The sequence below is a fragment of the Telmatherina bonti genome (genome assembly GCF_933228915.1).
Source record: "Telmatherina bonti genome assembly, chromosome: 8".
Lineage (NCBI taxonomy): Eukaryota > Metazoa > Chordata > Actinopteri > Atheriniformes > Telmatherinidae > Telmatherina > Telmatherina bonti.
The window spans coordinates 32,339,038-32,363,833 of NC_136626.1; the positions used below are offsets into that span (position 1 = coordinate 32,339,038).

At 38.9% G+C, this 24,796-nt stretch overlaps 1 protein-coding gene across 2 annotated transcripts in view; it reads left to right on the forward strand.

The window, feature by feature from the left end:
* The first annotated feature begins 1,094 nt into the window (after window positions 1-1,094).
* LOC306759612 (cyclin-dependent kinase-like 5) overlaps window positions 1,095-24,796 on the forward strand; it is a 58,373-nt gene continuing 34,671 nt past the window's right edge. Inside the window, exons 1-3 of one of the 2 annotated variants that reach the window (XM_079245302.1) lie at window positions 1,095-1,147; window positions 2,811-3,040; window positions 8,812-8,846. In XM_079245302.1, coding sequence (XP_079101428.1) covers window positions 2,977-3,040; window positions 8,812-8,846 — 99 coding nt within the window. In that variant the 5' untranslated portion in view covers window positions 1,095-1,147; window positions 2,811-2,976. Of the gene's footprint in view, window positions 1,148-2,810; window positions 3,041-8,811; window positions 8,847-24,796 lie in introns of those variants that run through there. The other variant, XM_079245303.1, reaches the window with a different exon arrangement.

Below are 24,796 nucleotides of genomic sequence, written 5' to 3' on the forward strand. Positions count from 1 at the left end.
TTTGGTACATTTTGGGGGGGCACTACCCACTTGTTCGTCTCTGTTGCGGATAAAAAAATAAAAAAGCACAATAATCAGAAGTCACAACTCATTACAAAGGTAATTAATCAGGTTTTACAACCTTTTATAGTACAACAACAAATTGTGCTTTTAAAGAAGAGAAATAATAAACCAAACACAAATGGTTATCCACCTAACACTCACTGATTATTCTCTCACTATGTTGGTTGGCTTCAGTGGTAAGTTGAATCCTGTTGGTGGCAGCATTGCTTAGCAAACATACTTAAAAAGTTATGTGGAGAATGTCATGGTTGGAGCAGCTGATAAACACAGCTGTTGTGTTATAGCTATGCAAGATGTGACCTCTGTAGTCACAATTAGTATGCTAAACAACAATGCTGTACTGCTTTCTTGGTGTTAAATTGACATTTAGTTTGAGTTACTAAAGTAAGAAGTTGTTTTTTAAAACTTTATCTGAGCTTTGTCATAATAACTTTAAAAGAAGGAATGGAGCATGTTTGTGCATTGTGCTGTTGCCAAGAGTGAGAATGTAATCAGTCCCCAGAAGGATATTTAGTCTAAATACTCTTCAATATCCTTCTTTCATATCAACCTTATGTATGCAGTAAAGTGGAAACGTCTCATCCCTTGTCAAAGCACCTGTTCCTCTCCTTTGCAAGCCTTCTGCAAATTTTACTTCACACTCTATGAATTTCTTTTGCTTAATTTCATCCTTAGAAAGCAAGTTTTCTACGGGTATGACCATTTTAAAGTGAGCTTTAGATCGTTTATGCTTTCAAACTGGACGCAGGGTGTCATTTTCTGAATTATGTAATTTGGAAATTGGAACAATAATATCTCTCCTCGCACGAAAAACACCCTCAGACCGCAACACAGTTTTCTCCCCATACAAAACATTCCGCTTTGTGATTGGTCCAGAGAAGGGGGGCGTTGGCATAAACAAACGCTAGAACTGTTCTCATTGGCCGCCGTCACGTCAATCAAACTGTTGCCTGGTGATACGCTTGCAGCTTGTCAGCCGCACGATCCAGTTACTGTAGCTGCCTGCTGCAATGAAAATACCGTCGTTGGTGGGTGGATATGTATGGGCCCAGCTCCATCATTTTTTCCTCCAAGCACGGACTGAGTGAGTAGTTCTTTTTATTCCTACTTAAATAACACGAAGAAGCTCTTTGCTGAACGTAAATATCTCCCATAACAACACATGACAGGAAAGCTTGAGGTTTGTTTTCAGCATATGTGCGGTGTGTGTTTTGTGAATATGGCAAAGGCTCAGAAGAAACACAACTGGCTCTGTAAGAAACGCAACTAACCAAAGTCCAGGCTGTTGATTTAAGAGTTTGCACTAAGTTGGTCTCAGTATAGTTATGCTGCATGTTTGACTTGTTGGATTTATTGCTCTGCGTTGGAAATGAACTACATCCATTCTGTGGGCAGTCTCTGGGAACGTACACACACTCCCACACACACAAACACACTCATCCTTCTGGTATGCTTATTTAGTTGTTGCTAAAAATGGGAGAAAACTGTATGAAAAAGAACCACAATGTGAAATATTCACACTGACATTTCTTGTACCCTCCCACAATATCAGCTTTAACCACTAAAATGAATTCAAAGCAGTATTTTATTGTTGGTCTAATTTTGTGTGGCTTCTAAAAAAAAAAAGCGTCACAAAACAGCAAATGTCTGCAATGTCACCACCTGAATGCTTGATCTTTTATCTGGCCATTTGTGGTTTAAACGATGTAAAACCCATTTCAGCAGAGAAAACAGGGCACTGATCATGTGAACAGATTCCTCACCTTCAGTCCATTACCAAGCATGAGTCATTCTGTTGATACAGACAAAATATATGATCCACAGCGATGCCCAGTGCATTCCTGATCATATAAGCCTCCTAAATGTGGGCCTAGTGAGTAGTTGGCTTAAATCTACCCTGCATAAACAGCAAGACTGTATGCCAAAGCAGCCCCCACGTAGGTTGTGAAGTGAAGAGATGAACAACAGTTGCTATCAGTTTACCTGCTGCTGAGGGAGATAAGACTGCACAGCAGTGTTTAGTGCTCTGGGAGTCACAGTTTATTTAAGTGTCGAGGTTTTTTTTTTTGGTTTTTTTTTCTGAGCAGCTCCTGTGCCCACGGCACTCTAGGAGACTGGGAGTGTGAGTAGGCTATACGCAAGTCCTTGAGCTTTCCAGCAAGGAGAAGATGAAATGGAGAAAGTGGTGTCTGGAGTTTTATCTGATTCAATAAGCATAAAGACTGCGTGGATACCAGAGGAAACGCTTTGATCACATTAAGAGTGTGCGTGTGTGTGGTGGTGTTTCCCTCTTATAAAAAGGGAGCAAAGCATGAAGGAATGAAGGAACATTCTTGTTTTGCTAATTATCATATGTGTAAGGAACACAACGTGACTTCTTTCTGTTTGCTTAATTTATGCTCAAGTGGCACTCCACTGATGTGACACATTACGGTCCATTTGCACTGTATATGCAGTGATCCGCTGTCTGTTTGGATAGTGTATAATGTCTTCTGTAGCTCTGTAGCAGCTATGTAAAGTAAATAATGCTGTAATATGATCAGGGTCTTCTTGGGTGATGCCTAAGACTTCAGTTATCTGGCAGAAACTCTGCGTAACAAATGAGAAGGAAGGAGGCTGAGAAATGAGGGCATTTGGGCGATAGAGGTCTGAAGAAAGATGGAATAAAAATGCTTTTTATGGAACTTTACATCAACCTCTGCTGCTTTGGTTTGCATTTTCTGAACTCTCTGTATGTCATCATGCAGTTTCGCAGGTGAAGATGAGCCACTGAAGAAGGCATGTGGAAGATATTATGGCTTACAGTAGACGTCTGCTTCCTAGAAGCCGGCAGCTGGTCACCTCACGCCATCCTGTAGCCGGGGCCCCCATGCCTGAGCTCCATGCGCCTCACACGACGGACCGTTTGACTTCATGAAGATCCCTGATATCGGTGATGTAATGAATAAATTTGAAGTCCTTGGGATTGTGGGTGAAGGTAAGGATACTTATTCTTCTTTCCTTGTCTGTACTTACATTAGCGATTGAGCTTTTTAATGAGTACATTTAGAAGCTCAAACCTTTTAGTCCCTGTCAACATCCAGACATAGTTTTTCCAGGACAGTGTCAGATTATGAGGCATATCAATAGATATCGCACCATGAAAGGCCAAACCAAAACAACAAGGTTGAATTTATAGAACTTTGTAGAAAAAACACACAGATCAGCAGTGAACAACCTTTTCTCATCTGCACTTCATTCTGTCAAGTTTTTAAAAAAAACTAATTGAAACAAACACACTTTTTCTTCATCCACATCTATTTATGTTACAATTTCCGATATGCTTCTGTCCCGATTCGATTCTTACTTTTTGAGTGCCGATTCGATTGCAGATTTAAAAAGAAAAAAAAAAAAAGTACAAAACTTTTTTTGCTCGTCATTTTTATTGATTTCAATGAGGAAAAAACAACACAGTAACCAGACCATCATTCTGCTGCTAAAATGCCCAAGAAGACAAGTAAAAAGATCAATAAAAACAATAAAAATGACTAAATTCTTTTGTTAAAAATGAGATTTTTTGTCAAATAAATACAAATAATCCATTAAAATTTTTGAGTAGTCAACTTTAAAAAAGAAAACGATTTAAAAAAATCAATTTAAAGAAAAAAAAAAAAAGAAATTTTTTTTAAAACAAAAAAAAATCTTTTTTTTTTTTTTTTTTAAATTATTTTAAAATTGTGAAGCAAAAAAATCTTAATATTCCATTTCTTCATTTGATCTCCCACCCCTACAATCTACAAAAGCAAATCAGACTCAGCTGCTTTTTGTGCCACCGTGCTTCAAAAACATCTCGGTTTTGTTTCAGTCTTAGAAGAACATTATTTTTCTTCTTTTCAGACACGCATAGAGCTTCCTGCTCACATGTTGGTGTTTGTTTGCTCCTGGTAGGATTTTACCATAAATATATGCTCTGATTGGTGGAATTTTACAGGAAGTGGCTTCAATTAAGTTTCTGGGTCATAACAGCGATCTCTTAACCACATAGCAGTGATGGGCTTTAGTTTTATATAAATAGATCTCTCATTGTGGATTTACAGGAAAAATAAATGTTGTAGCTGGTTTGGAAATCTGCTGGATGGGATATAAATGCATGGAAAACTTTAATAGATCGCTTATAAGGAAAGCTGTCGATCAAAATTTACCCCACAGAGTTACACACCATTATTCCACAGAAACTATTGACCATATAAGCAATAGTGCTCGGGGGTGCCAGAGGTCTAGTGCAGTTTTAAGGGTTAAAGACCTGATCTGTTGAGCTCTGTAAGCTAGATGCTGTGACCTGAATTCATGTTCTTGTTTTGTTGTGGTAGAAATAAAATGGTGGGTAAATATCTGTTTATTTTTAATGCGAGGCATTAGTCACGGCTGTGTTGCATCACAGCTAGTATTGTAAGAATGATTAGTACAATGCTTTCCTGTTCTTGCCTTTTCCTGGAATTAGACTGGACAAAAGGAACTTTAGTTGTTGTGTTTGTTTTGTTTTAGACCACAAATGTTCTCATGAAGTGACAGGTCTGGACTGTGGGCAAAGCAGGGGAGTATCTGCACTCTTTTGCAGGGCAGTGTTGTGATACGTGGCTTCAGAGATGTGCACGTTATTCACGCCATGTTTACGAATGCATCCCCACGCTGGTACAGATGGCAGCTTTTAAACACCAGGTCATCTCTCACCTCTTTAGCCTGGAGGAGAATTTAAAAGATTTCTCAGAGTGTGGGGCGGTTTTCCTCCTCATATCCATGTTTCTACGATTAGCTTAGCCCGGAAAAGGTGGCGGTCTTTCTCTACTTGCTCTGTATGTTCCTGGGAGGGTTTAGCTGAAGAATTGTGCTCCCTGACTGCAGTTTTGACTAGTTTTCCTGCACCCAGGCTGGAGTTTCTACTCCACAACTTTTTATTTTAACCCTATAAAGCCAAACATATCTTATTCTATACACAAAGGTTTCTGACACATTTTGCATCAGTTTATGGTTAAAAATCCTGATAGATACCACGAAACAGAAGATTAAACTGTAACAATCTAAATGGTAAATATCGTCCCCATAAATGGTTAAATTCTTTATTACGTTTTGGTAAAGGGTCAAGTCAAAACATCATATTTAAAAAATGTACTTTTCTTGCCAGTTTTTCATGGGTTGGGCTTTCCAGTGTGCCTGATGGCCTGTGGATATCAGATGTCATCCAAGTCATTTGATATCTTTCTAGTTTGATTGTCTTGTGATGTTATCTGTTGTTAAAGTCATTCATTATCCTAACCGCTTATTCCAATGAAGGGTCGCGGGGAAGCCGTCTTTGGGCGAAAGGGAGGGTACACCCTGGACAGCTCGCCAGTCCATCACATGGCTATTGTTAAATAATTATTTTTAAATTTCCGAACTGTACACATTGTTTCTCAGGACGTGACCTCTTCCTCATCTTTTCTTCTGTAAGTCTCAACATTTCTAAGATGCTCGTTTTATGACCTCAGATGTTTGTGACCTGTTGCCAAGTAACCCAAGCAGACGTGAGATGTTTTATCTGTAATTATTCTAAGCATTAACCTGGTCTTTTCTTTGTTCCAATATTTGACACACCATTGCTGGGGCAGAGGGTTTTTAGCTGCCTAACAGTGCACCTTAGCTTTAGCCTGCCTGTTGACCCCCATGGTCACAGTACCCCTCTCAGCTCCATTGTGATGGGGGAAACTTCTCACCGAGCTGCATTTCAGCTCTTCAGTAACACCATGGAGGCTCTATCCATCTTTTCATATACGGTCTATGATTTCCACTCACATCGCAGCCGACGTTCTAGTCCTACGTTCATTTTATATGGATCAGATTCCAGATATATTGGTAAGAAATCCACGGTGTTTTGGCTGTATTGAGGTGTTTGTTGCATGTTTATATCTTAATTTGTTCCCTTGCAGTGATGAAAACTCCAAAGAGTCCCCATTTATTCCTGTTCTGGATGGTTGTATCCAGAATTTTTTTAGGAACCAGATCTATCTTTCATATATTATTAAACATGTTGGAAACTTCTGGGTTTTTTAGCCAAACACTGACCATTTATTGTGGAGTTATTTGCATATATACTAAAAAAAAATGGCCCAATATCACAATCATAAAGAATCCTTTAAACATTCCTGGATCCAGACGGTGATTCAGATCAATCCAAAAATGTCCGAGGGTACATTCACATCAGCCTTTTTGATTCAAATCCTACTTCATTTGTTTCATTTGGGAACCTGTGAATGCGCCAAACGAATTCTGATTCGGACAAAAGAAGCCGACTCGGTCCGCCTACAAACGCAAGTTTTGGCCCGTTTCAAGCAGACCAAATACAGGAAGTGGACTCCAAAAAAAGTCATTTCTGCATTTGACCTAGCATTGCATTGTGGGTAAATAAATAGCGATGGCGTTAAGAGTCCTCTGCCTTGCCTGGTGTTCATACTGCGGTCGTTGTTACAGTGTAGTTTTGCTGTATACTTGCATAAGACAAAATAAAAACCAAAAAACAGCGATAGTTTAATCTCCATGTGTAGCTCGCAAGTGGAAGAACCAGTTTTCTTCTTCACGTGGATCTTGTCCTCTCATTTGCTAAATACTAGTGCAGCGCCACCTTTGGTGGGAATGGGGATTCTGCCAGAGGTTTTCTGTCTTCCTGTTAAAAGGGAGTTTTTTTCCTTCCCACTGCTGCCTCACGCATGCTCAGGATGGGGGATTGGACTTACTGATTCAGTGCAATCAATTGGTTTCTATTATAGGCTATTAATGAATTGGCTTGAAATGATGTGTATGTAAAGTGCCCTGTGACAACATTGTTGTGAAGTGGCGCTTTACAAATAAAGCTGAATTGAAATTAATTGAATGTATTTTTCTAATGGTTTGGGTCATTTGACCAAAGTGCAGCGTGAAGATGATTGATATACTGTTACCTCACATTCAAGCATCTTAACCATTTTTAAAGTGAACCAATTGTCTTTATAGTGAAAATAAATGAATAAATACAAGTTATATTTTTGAAATTGAATTTTTAGGTTTTTAATCCGTGAGTGGGACATTTATGCATGTTTGATAATTCTCTTTCTTTTAGTTTTTTTTTTCTGTCAAGTTAACTGTTAAATATTTATTGCTTTTAGTAGCAATTCAGAATTTATGAGCACAGAAGCACTTTTAAAGCAGTCCCTCAAGTAACTACGCTAACTAAAGAGCAATGTTAAGAGCAGCCAAATACCGACTGTAATGGATTACTAGTGTTTGTAAGTAGATTTGTAACTGCTCTCAGGATGACTGAATACGGTAATGCAGCTAATCTATTAACACATAATTATTTTTATAAAAACACTGGGTATAACTTTATTTCCAGACCAACTGGAAAGTGTCTTTAAATGCAACTAAAACTTAAATCTGTGAGTTGTTCTGACACATGCAGACACATACAAACAGAATCTTTTGAACGAATCAGAAAATAGAAAGATGTTAATAATTCGATGGCAATAAGTGGCAGAAGGCGTGTTGACGATTCTTTGTAATCATTTTGAAACTGAAGATGCTAAATGTTGGAGTTTTGGTAAAGGAAACACCGCCTGGTTCTTGTTGAAAGAACTGTTTCCTCACAGACCTGAAGTGTGGCTCCTTCTTTCCATAAAACAGCTTCAGGTTACATTTCAGAGATGATTGCACTGAATAAAAGTGCTTTTCCAAGGTCTTCTTGAGCTCATCTGGGGGATGCTGATCATGGTAGCATGAAGTTTTTTTAGTTGCCTAAGGATTTGATGATCAAGCTGTGGCTTCTGGTTTCGGCTTTTAAGCTTTAAGACTTTTCTCGACTGCTTGTATCTTTTTATAATATCATGAACTGTAGATTTTGAAAGACCAACGTTCTTTGCAATCCTCTCCGAGAGAGTTTTTCTCTTTTTCTTTTGTTCTTTTTTTGGGATTGTTTCGCTGATTCTCTTAAGAAGTTTGGAACAATGTGATGATCCTTGCTTGGAAAGACTGAGGCCTTTTGAAGGCTCCTTTTATAGCCAATCCTGACACCCCCACCTGTCATCAGTTAATCTTCTGTTTGTAGACTCTTTCTGAAGTGTGTGACTTGTTTGCCTCTGTTTCAACATGTTTGAATGTTCTTCCAGTGTGAAATATTATATTTGTTTATATTGTCTAAACACAATAAACTTGAAGATGCTAAAAATAGTTCCTTTGTATTTGTGCATTGGTATAAATGTAATTGAAGCCTTGAAGAGTGCTCTCATGCAGACTGCTGATGGACTCATGAAGAAGCAGAACAGTTCGTCATTTGCCTGCACAGTCCAAAAATTCCTCTTGAACCCTCAGGGGAAGTGTGTATGTCTGTGTGTGTGTGTGTGTGTGTGTGTGTGTGTGTATGTGTGTGTGACTGCCAGGGTCGATAACATCAGAACTACAGTGGCTTGCCAACACTTGTGTCCTACTTTCTGAACCACCTGTCCTCTTACAAAAGAATGAGGTTATTTCTTAATTCATGTGAACATATAAGATGCAACAATAGGGAGATTTAAAAATAGTTTGTTGGTTTAGTCTGGGAGACGTGTTTAGCCTTTATGCCATATTGATAAAATAAATAATCTGGGATCATTTTTAGTTTCCCAATAGAAATCATGCTGACACATAAATATGATTTGACATGCATCCAGTAATTTCTGATGAATAAATCTGATCATTAGTTAATCATGCGGTTTACTTCTGTTACAGGTGCTTATGGTGTTGTCCTGAAGTGCAGACACAAGGTAGGATCAAGACTTTATGTGTTTTTCATGTCTTATATTTGTCACATGAGAAAAAAAAACTACTGAACTGTATATATCTGTATTCTTGTAAAAAAATCTTAGAAATGCCAACGCTAACTGGAAATTGTTGAAGTAGTATTTCTTAAATCTAACCGAGTTGCATGCTTTATTTATTAGAGCACGCAGAGCAGAGAGTTTAAAACAACTCAGAGCTGTAATCCAGCAACTTTCTTGTAGAAATTTCTCTTTCAGGAAGCATTTTGACTTGGGACTGTAAGTCTAAGCGTGCTTGGGATGTCAAGAAGTTGCTGACAGTGTTTGACTCCAGCAGCAGTTTTTTCTTTTTAATCTTCTTGAGAAAACTCTCCGTCAGATTCACAAAGTGACTGCGACTTGTTCTTCATCTGCACATGGAAACTTTATGTATTGTATGGACAGTTTATTTATAGCATCCATGAATCACTGCTGTGATGTGTCCGCCCTTCAGCTCCTGCTGAAATGTTCCAGAGACTAAAAAGCTGAGAGAACCTGCACATGTCGCGGGACAGGGTTGTTGTGTATGACTCCGAATGATTGCAAAGGTCCATTAGAGAAGCTGCTGGTGGCCTAATGCTTGGTACATACTCTGCAGGAGAGGAGAACTTTGTTCTTGAGGTTGCAACAAAGCGAACATAGTTTTAATGCATAGTTACTTAGTTAGTCCGAGTCCTTACATGCTGCATGCATCTCATACCTCAACCTTGTTTACTCTTTCACGTCAGCAGAATGACAACCTCCCACTTAACCACACCCACTCAAATTTAACACCAGTCATACAGACGCCACACGTGAAAAAAATTATTTCTGGATAACATGTCGTGAAAAAGGCTGCAATAATTCGTAAAGCAGGGCACTACGAACAAAATGACGACATCTTGTTTTTGGCTCGTTGAGAACAAGACTGAACCTGTGCCGTATGGCCACGTTTACATCAGAGTTTTAATTCCTCTTTAATTTAGAATAAATAACAGTTAAATCTGATTGAAACAGATGAAAAATTACCAAGAAAAATGACCGGAATTAAACTTAATTCCGAAGTACGTAGCTGGTTTATCCCCATTTCAAATCCAAATCGATTAATTCCTTTATCTTGTAAATGTTTATTCCACTTTAAAATAATTCCAGTTATTCTGCGCTTTCTCATAACCTTGTCCCGTTGTGATGATGCACATATTCCAATCTTCTGCCTCCCGTCTCCGATACTTTATCTTCCTTCTCCTCAGAAAAATGTGATGTATAATGCTTGTGTAGAGCTGGTACTTTAAAAATATAATCAAAGTCAAAGTAAGTAAGTAAGTAAATAATTATTTATATAGCCCCTTTCTAAATAAGAATCCCAAAGTGCTTTACTATAAAACACAAAAACTGAATGCTCTGACTAAATAGTAAATCGGTGTTGTACTGGTGCAAACCAGTGCTAATGCAGATCTAAGAAACAAGCTTCGGTTCGCCAACAAACATTACTCTCACTCCACTTAAAGAAAACCAAATACAGGAAGTGAATTAATATGCAAACATCCAGTATTTCTCATTGTGATCAGAGTAACTATTAGTGATTTAGAAGTTATTTTAAGTCTACATTAGTGTTCATTTCCACATGCATGTAGCAATCCTGACCACCTGAACTTCACTTCATCATAAAAACTGAACTTACATCTGTTAAGTCAGAAAGATAGAGAAAATAAAGGAAGTCATGACGCTTTGTTTACTATTCTACGTGTGATGTGTGAATAAAAAAGCCTTGGATCACACAAGGAGCAAAACCAGAGGGGGAGGAGCCAAGACAGGGCGCCACTTTCACATCTTGCTAGCTCCCCAACATTACCTACCCCAGCTGTTGGATGTTGGATGGATGGATGGATGGATGGATGGATAAATGGTAGGATGGTTGGATAGATGGATGGATGGATGGATAGATGGTTGGATGGATGGTTGGATGGATGGATAGATGGATCGATGGTTGGATGGATGGATAGATGGATAGATGGTTGGATGAATGGATGGATGAATGGATAGATGGATCGATGGTTGGATGGATGAATAGATGGATGGATAGATGGTTGGATGGATGGTTGAATGGATGATAGATGGATAAATGGTAGGATGGTTGGATAGATGGATGGATGGATGGATAGATGGATCGATGGTAGGATGGTTGGATAGATGGATGGATGGATGGATAGATGGTTGGATGGATGGATAGATGGATCGATGGTTGGATGGATGGATGGAGGGATGGATAGATGGTTGGATGGATGGATAGATGGATCGATGGTTGGATTGATGAATGGATATATGGATGGATGGATGGATGGATGGTTGGATGGATGGATGGATGGATGGATGGTTGGATGGATAGATGGATGGATGGATGGATGGATGGATAAATAGACAGGTAGGGTTATGTGTCAGACGAGTGTGTGTAACATGGCAGACATGGAACGAGGGTGGTGTGGTTGGGGGGGTTTGATGGCTAGCCGTAAACCAGAACCATCGTTCAGACAGTAGCAGCTGTATTTGATTTGATGGGTTGATGACTGATCTTTGTCTTTTTTACTCTGCAAGATGAGAAATGTTTGACGCTTTTCTTCCTCTTTCGACTATTATGCTTTTAATGGTCCACTAAGAACTAAAGCTCTGGTTTGATATTCTTAAAATGAGTTTTGTTTTGATGCTGGAAAGTGCTTCAAGCTGTTATTTAAGGTCCACAGACACCATAAAATCCCTGTATTTGACTAAGTTGGAAAGTTGGATTCATCCCCGTTTTGCCAACAATGTTCAGGTACTTTTACATATATGTTTTGGGAATGTCCTGGAGTACGGCTGCTTTGGTTGCAGGTTACTAAGATCACCCACCAGGTTGGAAAGGGTTCCTAACTGTGTTTTCTTTTTTTTTTTTGTTTTTCTTGTCTTGTTTTGCTGCTGGCAGTGGTATGTGCATGTGAAGCGTATGTGTGTGTTTGTGGGTGTGTGTGGGATTGACGAGAGACATGCAGGCATAAATGTGTGCGTGTCCTTATTTGCAAAATGAGGTCTAATTTTTTGTTTTTCATTTCAGCAGGATGTTGCGCCCCCGTTTTTTCTTTTTGATTGATGTATATTTGGACATTATGCCACTGCACGCTCAATATGTAGATGTGTGCAGGCACTTGTACTGCTTGTTTGTCTGTCTGTCCTTTTTATGTTGCATTAAAATAAAAAAAAAGTTAAAAAATAAATAAAGACAGATAGACAATATAGAAGAAGCTATGCCCCTGTGCTAACAATCCACTACACCCCCTTGAGTGTCTGGAAGTACCCCAAGGGGTAGACGTACCTTCAATAGAGACGCGCTGATCTAAAACATTGGTTAACAGAGGTCATTGTGTCATTCCAAACAGACCAGAAACTACTGTTAAAATGTTTCAGGTCAGAAAGTTACATGATGCAACTTTAGATGTGGTGGTGAATGAAGAAAGGTTGTCCAAAGCAGATCGCTCCATTTTTGCCTGATTGATAAATGGGAAAGATCTGCTTTAACGGGGGGCAAGTTTACAGTAACAGCCTCTAAATCTTCATTTATTTATTTTTAATTCTTGCCAAAGCAGTTCTAATAGTTGTCATGATGCAATTCATATTTAGCACAAGATTAAGGAAACCAAAACGGAAACAAAACAGAAAAATAGCACAGCCACGAAGAGTTGACAGCCCACGCTGCAGTATTAGCCTTGTCATTTTAGTCCATTTAAGGAAGACGCTGTGCCAAGAACAGCAATCCAGCATGAATGAGTGAAGCTACCTCCCACTTACTGCAGGAGAGATTCATTTTCCCAACCCGGCTCTTCATGTGTCTTTTGTTCTGTAAACTGTGCATGTTGTTGCGAGGATCTCAGTCGGTGCCGCTGGTTTCTAATCCCAGGTAGTTAGTTTAAGAGTGAAAAAAAAATAAAAATCTAACACAGCCGCTTTATTTCCAACAGCGAGAGGGCAAAAGTTGATGTAAGCTGGAAACACAGTCTATAATCACTGGGCTTTATTATTCAAAGTGATTGATCAGAGGGCCAGCTGCAAATGTCAATGTCTCCATTTTAAACAACAGAGACATCAATAGTTTGGTCCCCACAGTAGAAAACAGTTTGCTTTTCTCTTACTGTTTTCTTTGTGCTGTTCATTTGTGCAGAAATCTCAGAATTAAACATCCTGGAGGAAACTGTGATTTTCCTTTTTCTTTTTTTTTTTTTTTAACAATTCAAATATTAAAAGCCCTGTGTCTTTTTAATTAGACCATTTATCACCCTAAATTCTGTGTTGTGTAAATTCAATAACACACACCACTATGATAGGATATCTGTAGGTCCGTGCACTGTTTGATGTGTGAAAGCACAGGAGGATGAAGTCTATGGCTGCAGATCAATATGGACCGCTGCCATCTGGAAAATATTGCATTGTTAGTGTGAATGAACCTCTATGTTTTTTCTTTTTTTCAAGGGCTAACTCACAGATCTATGCTGTATAATTATGTGTGCATACACAACAGTGCTTGCACGCAGTCAAAATGCACGCTTCATGCACACAAACGCACATAATCAGCAGACACTTGCACTGCACATAAGCTCACTGAGGGTTTCATGGTGCTGCAGCTTTGGACAGGGAAATGTGCTGGCCAGAGAAATGGTTGCATTTATATGGAAGTGCCAGCTGCCTCCTCTTACAGAACATGCTTATTTTGCTGGAGACACGCCCCTTGTATTTTGGTTATACAATAGCTGCATTTAACATGGGTGATTACATTAAAAGAAGATGTAGGCTTAAATGTAGCAAGGATGCATACGCACCAGTTTCTCCACAATGAAATGAATCTTTTTAAAAAAGCTGATGGAGTACAGTGTGTGACTCCGTATCTGCTGTACAGGACGTGAATATAAACAGGAGAGACAGCTGGGCTGATTGGGCCATAAGGAACCTAGACCTGAACCTAGACCTGAACCTAGAGCTGAATCTAGATCTGAATCTTGTACAGTAGATAATTCATCTGCTTCTCTTCTTACCCTGATGCTTCCCTCACTCTGAAACAGGCTCAGTATGAACCATAGACTGGATATAAAAAGATGGGTGGAGCCTCCGTGACGTCACCCATAGGTTTCTGAAGAGCTGAACTGAAGCTCGGTGGGCGGTTCCTACCATCTCCATCTTGGTAGGATCATGTGTGTTGTCTTTCCCAGAATATATACAAATATGGGCAACGAGGTAGAGCTGAGAGGGGGGCTGTGAGCGTCATGGTGGATGATTGACATCGAGCAAACTCCGAACTGCCAGTAGCTAAGAGCTAACCAAGCTAACCCGGAGATAACAGGAGCTAACCAGCTAACGGAGGTAAACAGGCTAAAGTTAAGTCACGTTGTTAACCGGCTAAAAACCGCGGTTGTTCTACGTTCTTCTTACTTGAAGCGTGAGGTCAGGTACTTATCAGTCAAAAGGACACGCCCCTAAATATGCCGAACTTCGAGATTAAATTACTTTTAAACGGGCAAGTAAGAAAAAACTCACTCCCCCCACAGTTGTCATGAAGGTAAACCTGACCTATTAAACCTAAAATTGATTTTTGAACCAGGCTGTAAACATGTTTATTTCTGCTGTGAAGTTGGTCTTTTTAACATGGGAGTCTTTGGGGATTTGCTCTGTTTTGCAGCCCCTAGTGGATGAAGGGGGAACTGCAATTTTTAGGACTTCTGCATGGCTGCATGGTGGCATAGTGGTTAGCACTGTGGCCTCACAGCAAGAGGTTCAATCCTTGGCTGGGGCAAGGTTTGATCAGTGACCTTTCTGTGGGGAGTTTGCGTGTTCTCCCTGTGTATGTGTAGGTTCTTGGTACTCTGGCTTCCTCCCACCGTCCAAAGACATGCATGTTAGGTTAATTGGTTACTCTAAATCGCCCATAGGAGTGAGTGGTTGTTTGTCTCTGTGTGGCCCTGCGATGGACAGGCGAGCTGTCCAGGGTGTACCCTGCCAGTGCCAGCTGGGATAGGCTCCAGATTCCCCGTGACTGGATTAAGCGGTTTAGAAAATGAATGAACGATCTAAACATGTTAGAAGCCTGGTGCGTTTGCTCAGAATGTCGGCTTTGTTTGGGGGTATGTGAATGCGCAAACAAAACACGCAAAAAATTTTTTGGATCAAAGAAACGGACTCAGATGTGGAAGAATTTGGGAACAATTCTGATAGAAATGTGATCAACCCAGATGACAATGATCTGATGCATCTTCGTATTTTCTTGCCTCTGGTGGAGTGTGAAACACGTCGCAGTCTCGGTCTGAAATAACGTCACGGCCCCCAACTGACCGGGTCCCCAACTATCCTGATGTGAATGCACCCTAAATCACAGTCATGCCAGATTTTCTCCAACATTTCCTCCTGAAAGACAATAGTTCCCCTCTATCCTGCCAGTTTTTAATATGCGTTGGACAGTCTTTTGTCATGGTTTGGACTTTTATTTGGTAGTAATTCCTGTTTAGCTCCCCTGTGTATTGTAGCCTGTTTTGCTTCCTGTTCATTAGCTCACCTGGTTTGATTTTCTGATTCCTTTCACCTGTTCCTCATTAGTCCCTCAGTGTATTATTACTCCACAGCTCTAAGTTTCCGTCAGATCATGGTTGTCTTCCATTTAGTTCATCATTTGGATTAAATTTTGTTCCTACATCTCGTCTGCCTCCTGCCTCTCTGTTCCTGCATTTGAGTCCCCACATCTCCACTAACCTTGACTGTTTTTAACCTAGTTTTAGTGGTTTCAGCATCCCTTTGGATGTTTTCTATGCTCGATGCCAATGATTTGACCTGAAACAACGTCTTTGTCTTCCCATGTAGCTGTTTAAGAAACAAGAAGCTGCTCTCTGCATCAGTTGGGGTTAAGTATGAAACATCATTACCCGTGCAGGAATGATTCAATACGAAGCTCTTTTGTATTTACTTAAATCCAGGATGACTTTTTCAAGGCTATAGATTGTATTTGTTGGCTGTTCAGCAGCCTAAAGTGATGCTTTAAAGCTTGTGGACTTTACAACAAATATGACGAAAACATCAGATTTTAACAACTACAACATGTTATTAAAGACAAACCTTATTTCTATACTTACAGGCTTTGTTACAGGCTAATAACCCATATCTGTTAGTGACATAAGAGTGTGAACCTTTTAGTAATTGTGACCTATTTGGGAAACAATAACTGCGGGTGAATGTTTCCAGTTATTATGGATCCGTGCTGCAGAGAAAACTTATTTTTCTGCACAGAACAGCTTATAAATATATATATATATATATATATATATATATATATATATATATATATATATATATATATATATACACTACTCACAAAAAGTTAGGGATATTCAGCTTTTGGCTGAAATTTCACAACAAGCCTAAAATGCATTCAAACCTGTACAGGTGAACTTAATGTGATCTTCTCTAAGCTTTTAAATGCACATGTCCAACTGTTAAATGTTTCAATAAATTTAGCACAAGTTGCTGTTCTCTAACAAGGAGCTTAACGGCAAAAATCACGGCAGGTGTGTGATCCTTGAATTGACCAATAAATGTCCTGGTTCAATTAGAGCTGGTGTTTAAACAGTTGTCCTCATCATGCTGTTCACATTTTGACATCGTGAGACCAAGACGACACCTAACAATGGAACAACAGTCCCTTGCCATTGCGATGCTTCAAACAGGACGTTCTCAGACAGAAGTGGCCACTGAGCTTGGAGTGTCACAGAGTGTCATCAGCAGGTTGCAACAGAGATATGGAGAGACTGGAAGAGTCACAGAAAGGCCTAGAAGTGGACGTCCTTTGGCCACATCCCGTGCTGATGACCGCTACATTGTGAACACTGCGCTGAGAAACCGGATGATGAATGCCACTCAACTCCAGGCACGTTTAAGAGAGGTGAGAGGCACCCAAGTGTCACGTCAGACCATTCGAAACCGTTTCCATCAGCGTGGTCTGCGTGCTAGACGACCTGCATGGGTACCTGACCACACCACCAGGCACAGGCATCATCGTCTTGCATGGGCCAGGGAGCATTTACGCTGGACGAGGAACCAGTGGGCCTCAGTGCTGTTCTCTGATGAAAGTCGATTCACACTGAGCAGAAATGATGGCCGGCAACCATGTTGGAGACGTCAGGGAGAGCGCTATGCATCAGCCACTGTTGTCACCAGGCGAGCTTTTGGTGGTGGCGGTGTTACAGTGTGGGCAGGGGTGTCCACTTGGTACAGAACTGCCCTACACTTTGTGAATGGTACAGTGACAAGCCCATACTACCTGAATAACATCATTAATCCAGTGATTGTGCCCCTACATGAACAGCACAGGCCTAATTTCATCTTCATGGACGACAATGCTCCTGCTCATCAAGGCCACATCATCAGGGAACGGCTGTTGGAGACTGGTGTACCTCAAATGGAACGGCCTGCACTCTCTCCAGACCTGAATCCCATTGAAAACCTGTGGGATCAGCTGAGCCGTCGTGTAGAGGCTCGAAACCCTGCACCCCAGAACCTCAATGACCTGAGGGCTGCCCTTCAAGAAGAGTGGGATGCCATGCCTCAGCAGGCAATAAGTTGCCTTGTGAACAGCATGAGACGTCGTTGTCAAGCTGTAATTGATGCTCAAGGACACATGACGAGATATTGAGACGTTCAAATTTTTTGTTGTGGTATAACTACCATTGTTGTTACCTTTTGTGTTGAATGAATTTTTTGAGATGAGGAAATCAGTAGTGCATCCTTCTACTTAAATGTCTTACTTTTATGTATGTATGTATGTATATATATATATATATATATATATATATATATATATATATATATATATATATATATATATGTGTGTATATATATATATATATATGTGTGTATATATATATATATATATGTGTGTATATATATATATATATATGTGTGTATATGTATATATATATATATATGTGTGTATATGTATATATATATATATATGTGTGTGTATATATATATATATATATGTGTGTATATATATATATATATATGTGTGTATATATATATATATATGTGTGTATATATATATATATGTATGTATATATATATATATGTATGTATGTGTATATATATATATATGTATGTATGTGTGTGTATATATATGTATGTGTGTGTATATATATGTATGTGTGTGTATATATATATGTATATGTGTGTATATATATATATATGTATGTGTGTGTATATATGTATGTATATATATATATATGTATGTATATATATATGTATGTATGTATATATGTATGTATGTATATATTTATATGTATGTATATATGTATGTATGTATATATATATGTATATATGTATATATGTATATGTATATATATATATGTATGTATGTATGTATGTATGTATGTATGTATGTATGTATATATATATATATATATATATATATATATATATATATATATATATATATATATATATACTAATGCTGCAAAAGGCTCTCAGCAGAACTAAGCACTCTGGGACACGGAGAAGCTTTTGTCTTGTAGGTCTGGTTCATCTTTAATTAATCCTTGTCCGTGTAAATTATGGATAACCAAAAGAACACATTTGTCCTGACTAATTCTTTCCTGGTCCAGCCTCTTTTGGGAATGCAGTGTTTTTAATAGTGGCAAAGTTTTGGGTGGCTTTCAGTCATCTGTCACAAAATACCCGAGTGACCTCAGAAAAATGTTTCCTCATTGTTTTCAATCACTGAAAACAATTTATAAGAGATGAAAAACGGAGCTGGAGCATCATATAAACTACAGCAATTAAATATCTAGATTTAGATATTATCATTATTATTTAGACAATATTTCGATAAAATATCTAAATGCAATGTGTTTTTTCATGAATTCAAGCTTTAAATCAGTCACTGACAATCACTCACTGTGTGGAGGTGTGGGGGAGCAAATTCAGAGGAAGTCCACTTTTACAGAACCAACAAATTCACTGAAAATACAGAATTTTAAAGTGATCAGGTCCTTTTAAAATAGTTAAACTACAGAATTACGTATGTTCAATTGCAAAATGGTATCCAAAAGTATTTCCAGTAATCAAACATGTAAATTCAGTCTAACAGGATGAAACATAAAGTAAAGAGAAAAAACAAAAAGTACTGTGAGAAATAATCTTTGTCGCTACAGGAGGGTTTGTTTGTGGAGTAGCTGCAGTTAAAACATGAAAACTTGTCAAATAAGAACAAGATGAACACTTCTGGTCTTTTTATTTATCCAGTCATTGTATTTTACTTTATTTGCTGATATTCAGTCTTATTTATCAATTTATTTATATAATACGTTATTTCTTATGAATCATTATCAATTTGTTCTCATAATTTTCTCATTTTCTGAATTGCTTGGTCCAGTTAACCAGCAATCATTGGGCGAGAGGCGGGGTACACCTGGACAGGTTGCCAGTCCATCACAGGTTTTTTATTGTTATTATTAAAATAAAATTGTTCTTTTATTTATTCCAGTCATTTTTATATAGTTGTGTTTTTTTCATTTTTTTAATGTGTCTTAAATAATAAAAATCGTAAATTCAGGTTCAAAAGCAATTCAGTAAAATTATGAAATAAAAAATTAGATTAAAAATTGAGGCATACTGAAAAACAACACGTATTGTGTATGATGATCATTCATTAGGTTGGAAATTTATTATAATTTTTGCGTGTTGAAAAGTATCTGATGTGCTAAATATTGATATGAAATGCTGTGAAAGTCTCAATATTGAAGTTATCATGGACAAAAAGACTATAAGTGTTTGTCTTCATCCTTTACCCTTTTGAAACTTTCAGAGCTTTTATTTTGTGTTAAATGTTCACTATTTTGGGCTGCACGGTGGGGCAGTGGTTAGCACTGTGGCCTCACAGCAATAAGGTCGCTGGTTCAATCCTTGGCTGGTTTGGTCAGTGGCCTTTCTGTGTGGAGTTTGCATGTTCTCCCCGTGTATGCATGGGTTCTCTCCAGGTACTCCAGCTTCCTCCCACCATCCAAAGACATGCATGATAGGTTAATTGGTTACTCTAAATTGCCCCTAGGAGTGAGTGTGAGTGTGGTTGTTCGTCTCTCTGTGTGTGGCCCTGCGATGGACTGGCGAGCTGTCCAGGGTGTACCCTGCCTGTCACCCACAGCCAGCTGGGATAGGCTCCAGCTTCCCTGCGACCCTGAATTGGAATAAGCAGTTCAGAGAATGAATGAATGTTCACTATTTTGTCTGGAATTCTTGAAATATAGATAAATTTAAAAAAAAAAAATAGAGACAACAGCTGGAATTTATGTCCTTTTTACACAGCTTTAATTCTCTCAGCGTTCATAGTGGCTGACAGTAAGAAAATGTAAGTCTAATGTGATAAATGAATGCTTCCTGATTTTGCCTTTGAGCTGCACCATTAGATTAAGGATCAGATTGAAATGCATTGTTAAAGTGGAACTATTATGTTCATTTCAGGCTCATTTTATTTCTGAGACCAGAAGGGCTGGGAATGATGGAGTTATTGTCACAAATGGCTTTATTTACTTCAGACCGACCCTCTCCGTAGGCTGTCAGATCAGATTGTGGGCAAAACGAGTGGATTGAGACTCTTCCGCATTAAGCCCCGCCTCCCGCCACTGCACTACATCGGGAGCGCGCACCGCAACTGCTTTCGCCATCATTGTACCATCTCATAAACAGAAGGATTAGGCTGATATGAACTCAATAAAAAAACAAAATACAATGTCAACACATAGCATACAGCCCTACATGTTAGAACCTGAATCAGACCCTGAAAACGAAGTGGAAAACAGCAACCCACAGCAACGAATGCAGCAGGATGTCTCTCTTTGGTAAACTCACCAGCCATCGTTGGAAATAACTTTATCCCACGTTTTCCACCCGCCTGATGTATTTGTACATGCCCTTGTTAACCAGTAGAAGGTAACCAATCACCGAACCTTATCCCCCGGGACGTCACAAGGATTTCCAAGTAGAAAAAACTCTCTAAAACTATGTGTTTTTCGTCACCATGGAAACCGAACGGAGAAAGTGCTGGAACTCAAACTCAAACTCAAACATGCGTTTAGGTGATAAAAAACAGTGCCGTTCACATGTCTGATGATGATTCAACACTGTAACACTGTAGAAAGCTCAGAAAACTCCAAATACCATAATAGCACCCCTTTAAAGGTAGTCATAATAATAATTTTTCTTAAAATGATTATTTGCTGATGATGAAGATATTATTATTATTATTATTATTATTATTATTATTATTATTATTATTATCGCACAGCATTTAATTTCACAATACTATAAATGTTACATAGAAATGAAGTAAATAAAACAAATATTCCCACTGCTCTGTAACCAATAAATACACCATATTATGGACGAGGGAACAGGGTCTGTACCTGGACTGGGGGGCGGGGGTGAATTTATGTCAAATACATTTGGTAAATGTTTGTTGGGGATTTTTTCTGAACCTGAATGAAGAGTTTTGACTTTTTTGTTGGATAAACTACTGTCTAAAACATTAGTACTGTAATACTGACAATAAAAAAGAAGTAAGACCATGTAGCATGTGGAATTAAACACGGTTTCTTGTCATTGCACATGTTTGACTGTAAAAGGCGTCAACCTCATGTTGACTTGATTATGCTTGAACAGCAAAACTATCTATCAAAAATTTTGATAGTTCATGTTTTGTTTTGGGTGTTTTATTCTGTATATTGTAACATTCAGTGAAAGCTTTTGCTGACATGACAGAATAACATTCATTTCAATATTACGTTTGGTAAACATTAATTTAAATCAATCAGGATACGGTGCACCGACCTTTAAATTGTCAAATAAGGCCATTTTCACGTCATGCTTTACAAGCTGCTGAGTCGTCCTCCACAGTAACAACTTAGTTTTTTTTTTTTTTTTTAACCAAAGACATCCAGCAAGAATGACTTAAAACGTTTATTTAACTTGTTCCATTAGTATATTTCTCCACTCCAGAATGCCTCTTCTGCAGCTTTTACGTAGTAAAAACAAAGCAAAAATTTTCCTGTATTGTTCGTACGTAATTTTTTCAGGAAAGTGACATCTTGTTGACACCGGTTAGTAGCGGTAATGTACCACTTTAAAGTTGTTTACAGCCACATAAAAACATCACAACAAGTAAAGAAAAATAAAGCCACAAAGTTTTTCACTGATCTCAACTTCTTCTGTTCTTCTTCTCTGGTTTATTCCTTTCACTGTCTGCGTATCAGCTACACCGTTCAACACTAGACCATCAGTTTGAGGTGGTGTTGCTCCATTTTCTGCATCAGGTGACATAGAGCTCAGCCCCATAACAACAGACTAGATTACGTGCGTAACCAACGCAAGAGAGCGATAAAACTGCCTGTCCATCTGCGTTAGCATAAATGGGCCTTCATGCCGTTTTGCTTACGTTGCTTCTACTTCTGCTCCATGTTTTGACATAGTTGCAGATTTGTTAATTAGTTCCCAGTATTGATGAAACTGGGAATGTCAACACAGAGTGAAACCAACCTTTTTACTCGCTGTAGTTTGACCCTGACTTCGTTGACTTCATGTTAGATGACATGTTTGCCCAACATAGATTACACTGCTAGCTTGATGGCACCACTTTAGCTGTGTTTATCTTGTTGGGCGAGTCAATTGAAATTTATTTAATTGTTTCTGGTAAAAAAATTTAAAAAAAAATTAGGTTTTAAGATTTTTCCAACCTATTTGTGGGACTTGTTGACTTATAAAAATGAAATCCTCTGTTGAAACTTCCCTCTGAAGTAATTCAACACAAAGGCTGTTCTCTAGCAGCTAATCTAAATCCTGGATAAGCTTTGTAAATGGCCACAGAGGTTCTGTAGCATGTGGGATGACGGGAACTGTGGAATGGAGAGGGTAAACATCGCTGCTGTGAGTATTTGTTCAACCGTGGAAAACCTCTTAGGAATGCACAGTACACACAGCAGCAACCTGAATGTGTTTGTCAGCCCATGGACTCCTTTTCCAAACCCCTCTAAATAAGAAGTGAAACATTGACGGGGTTCCCTTTCCTTGTCACAACTGGCGCGGGAGGCCGTGACAACAATGAGAAAAGGCCACGCTGTACATACACAAAGATGTATTTTTATTAAAGAAAGAACTTAAAGTATGTGGATGCAGCGTGTAAACGTGGAATTCAGTGGTTTAAAGTGGTTGCAAGTCGGTGTCTGAACAAACCAACAAACCAAGCTGTGAGCTGAGAGAGAACGAGAGCAAACAGCCCACAGCCTTAAATAGGCAGGTGTGCTACAGCCAGGTGCTCCGATGACCCGTAGCACACCTACCTACAAATATAGTTAAGGCCAGGCCGTCACATCTTCCAAACGTTTTGGTTTTATATGTTGTTGGTAGTCACAGGAGATTCAAGAGATTGAGCCCTTTAAGTGTGGAGGACCAGGAGGGTCTTTGAAAAAGCAGTACAGCATTTTCATAAGAAATAATACACTATACAATAAAAAATATAGATTTCAAATTCAACAATTAATTCATACTAAAAAGATAAACTTGTAAAGGGTTTTGTAATTACACATTTTAAACTAATATATTAATATTTCAGTTAGCAATCTATATTTTTTTTTCACAAGTTATTCCTTATAATAAAAAATGCTGTATCAAAGAGCCTCCTGGTCCTCCACACGTAAAGCTGTTGCCTTGGTTGTGAAGGTGTTGGGAGGGTTCATTAACTGCAGCCTGTTCGGTTATGTTGCTTTTGCTAAACAAACGCCGGTGTTTCAGTTGACGGTAAACAGACTGTAACCCCCTCCCCAATTAACTGCCTGCTATAAATAAAATAAGATCTCATTAAATGTGCTGACAAAACGCACAGCTGAGGACAAAACATGGAAACGGCAGGTGACAATAAATGCAAGGCTGTAAGCATGTCTCACCACCCCGCTAATGCAGTCATGCTGCATTTTTTTAACAGATTGTCAACGTAATCGTAACGCTGTTGGCTCAAGCTCACAAGTGTGTGTGCCTCATGTCACGTTCCTGGTTTTAACCTTTTCGTATGGAAACATTAATGTTCTCCTCGGTACCAAAACTGAGTTTACTTTATTTATGATATGAATTCATCATTTACCACAAACACAACTTGAAAAAACATAAACAAGGTTGGAAAGGAAGCGGTTTCACGACTGCATCAATAAACACACGGCAGAGCTACCGGAGAGGCTGAGCGGCGAGAACGAATGAAGTTCAGAGAGCGATTCTGCGGCAGACGCTGAAGACAAACGGAGCTGTATCTGCTGTCTGGTGAAACTGGGTTTTAAAAGGTCAGACGTGGACTGATGAGCTGTTTACTGAAGATGCTGCTGAGCTGAAGCTGTCACCGGAGGCGGAAACACAAACAACGCGCTGGTTTTTTGTGTGTTTTCTTGTTGTCATGTTGTTTAATTGAAATGCATCCAGATGCTGTTTATCTTTCACTTTTTCCTGACTTGCTTGATTTAAATCATCTCTCTCTGTTCCTGATCTGGACCACTATGCTGTCTTTGGAGCATCTCCCCTCCCTTCTTTCTTTTACATAACTCTTACCCAAATTCCAAGTGCTAGTTCCTAGCAGGTGATCGGCCTTTTCGTGTCCCCATCAAAGTAAAGTCCAGTTAACCTACTGGCTGAGGATTCAGCTCACCCTGATGGGAGTCAGTGCTTCTCATTCGCTGCAAAGATACATCACTAATTTATCACCCACCATCGTGGCTGGAAGTTTTCATAATGTACCCAAATTTAACTTTTACTTGTGTTTGTGTTCATTTAGAGCCCAGAATAAACTTCCAGGGAGTTTAGACTGAGATAAAAGCATTCTGCTGAAGGAAACTTTAAGTGGTTTATGGGGGAAC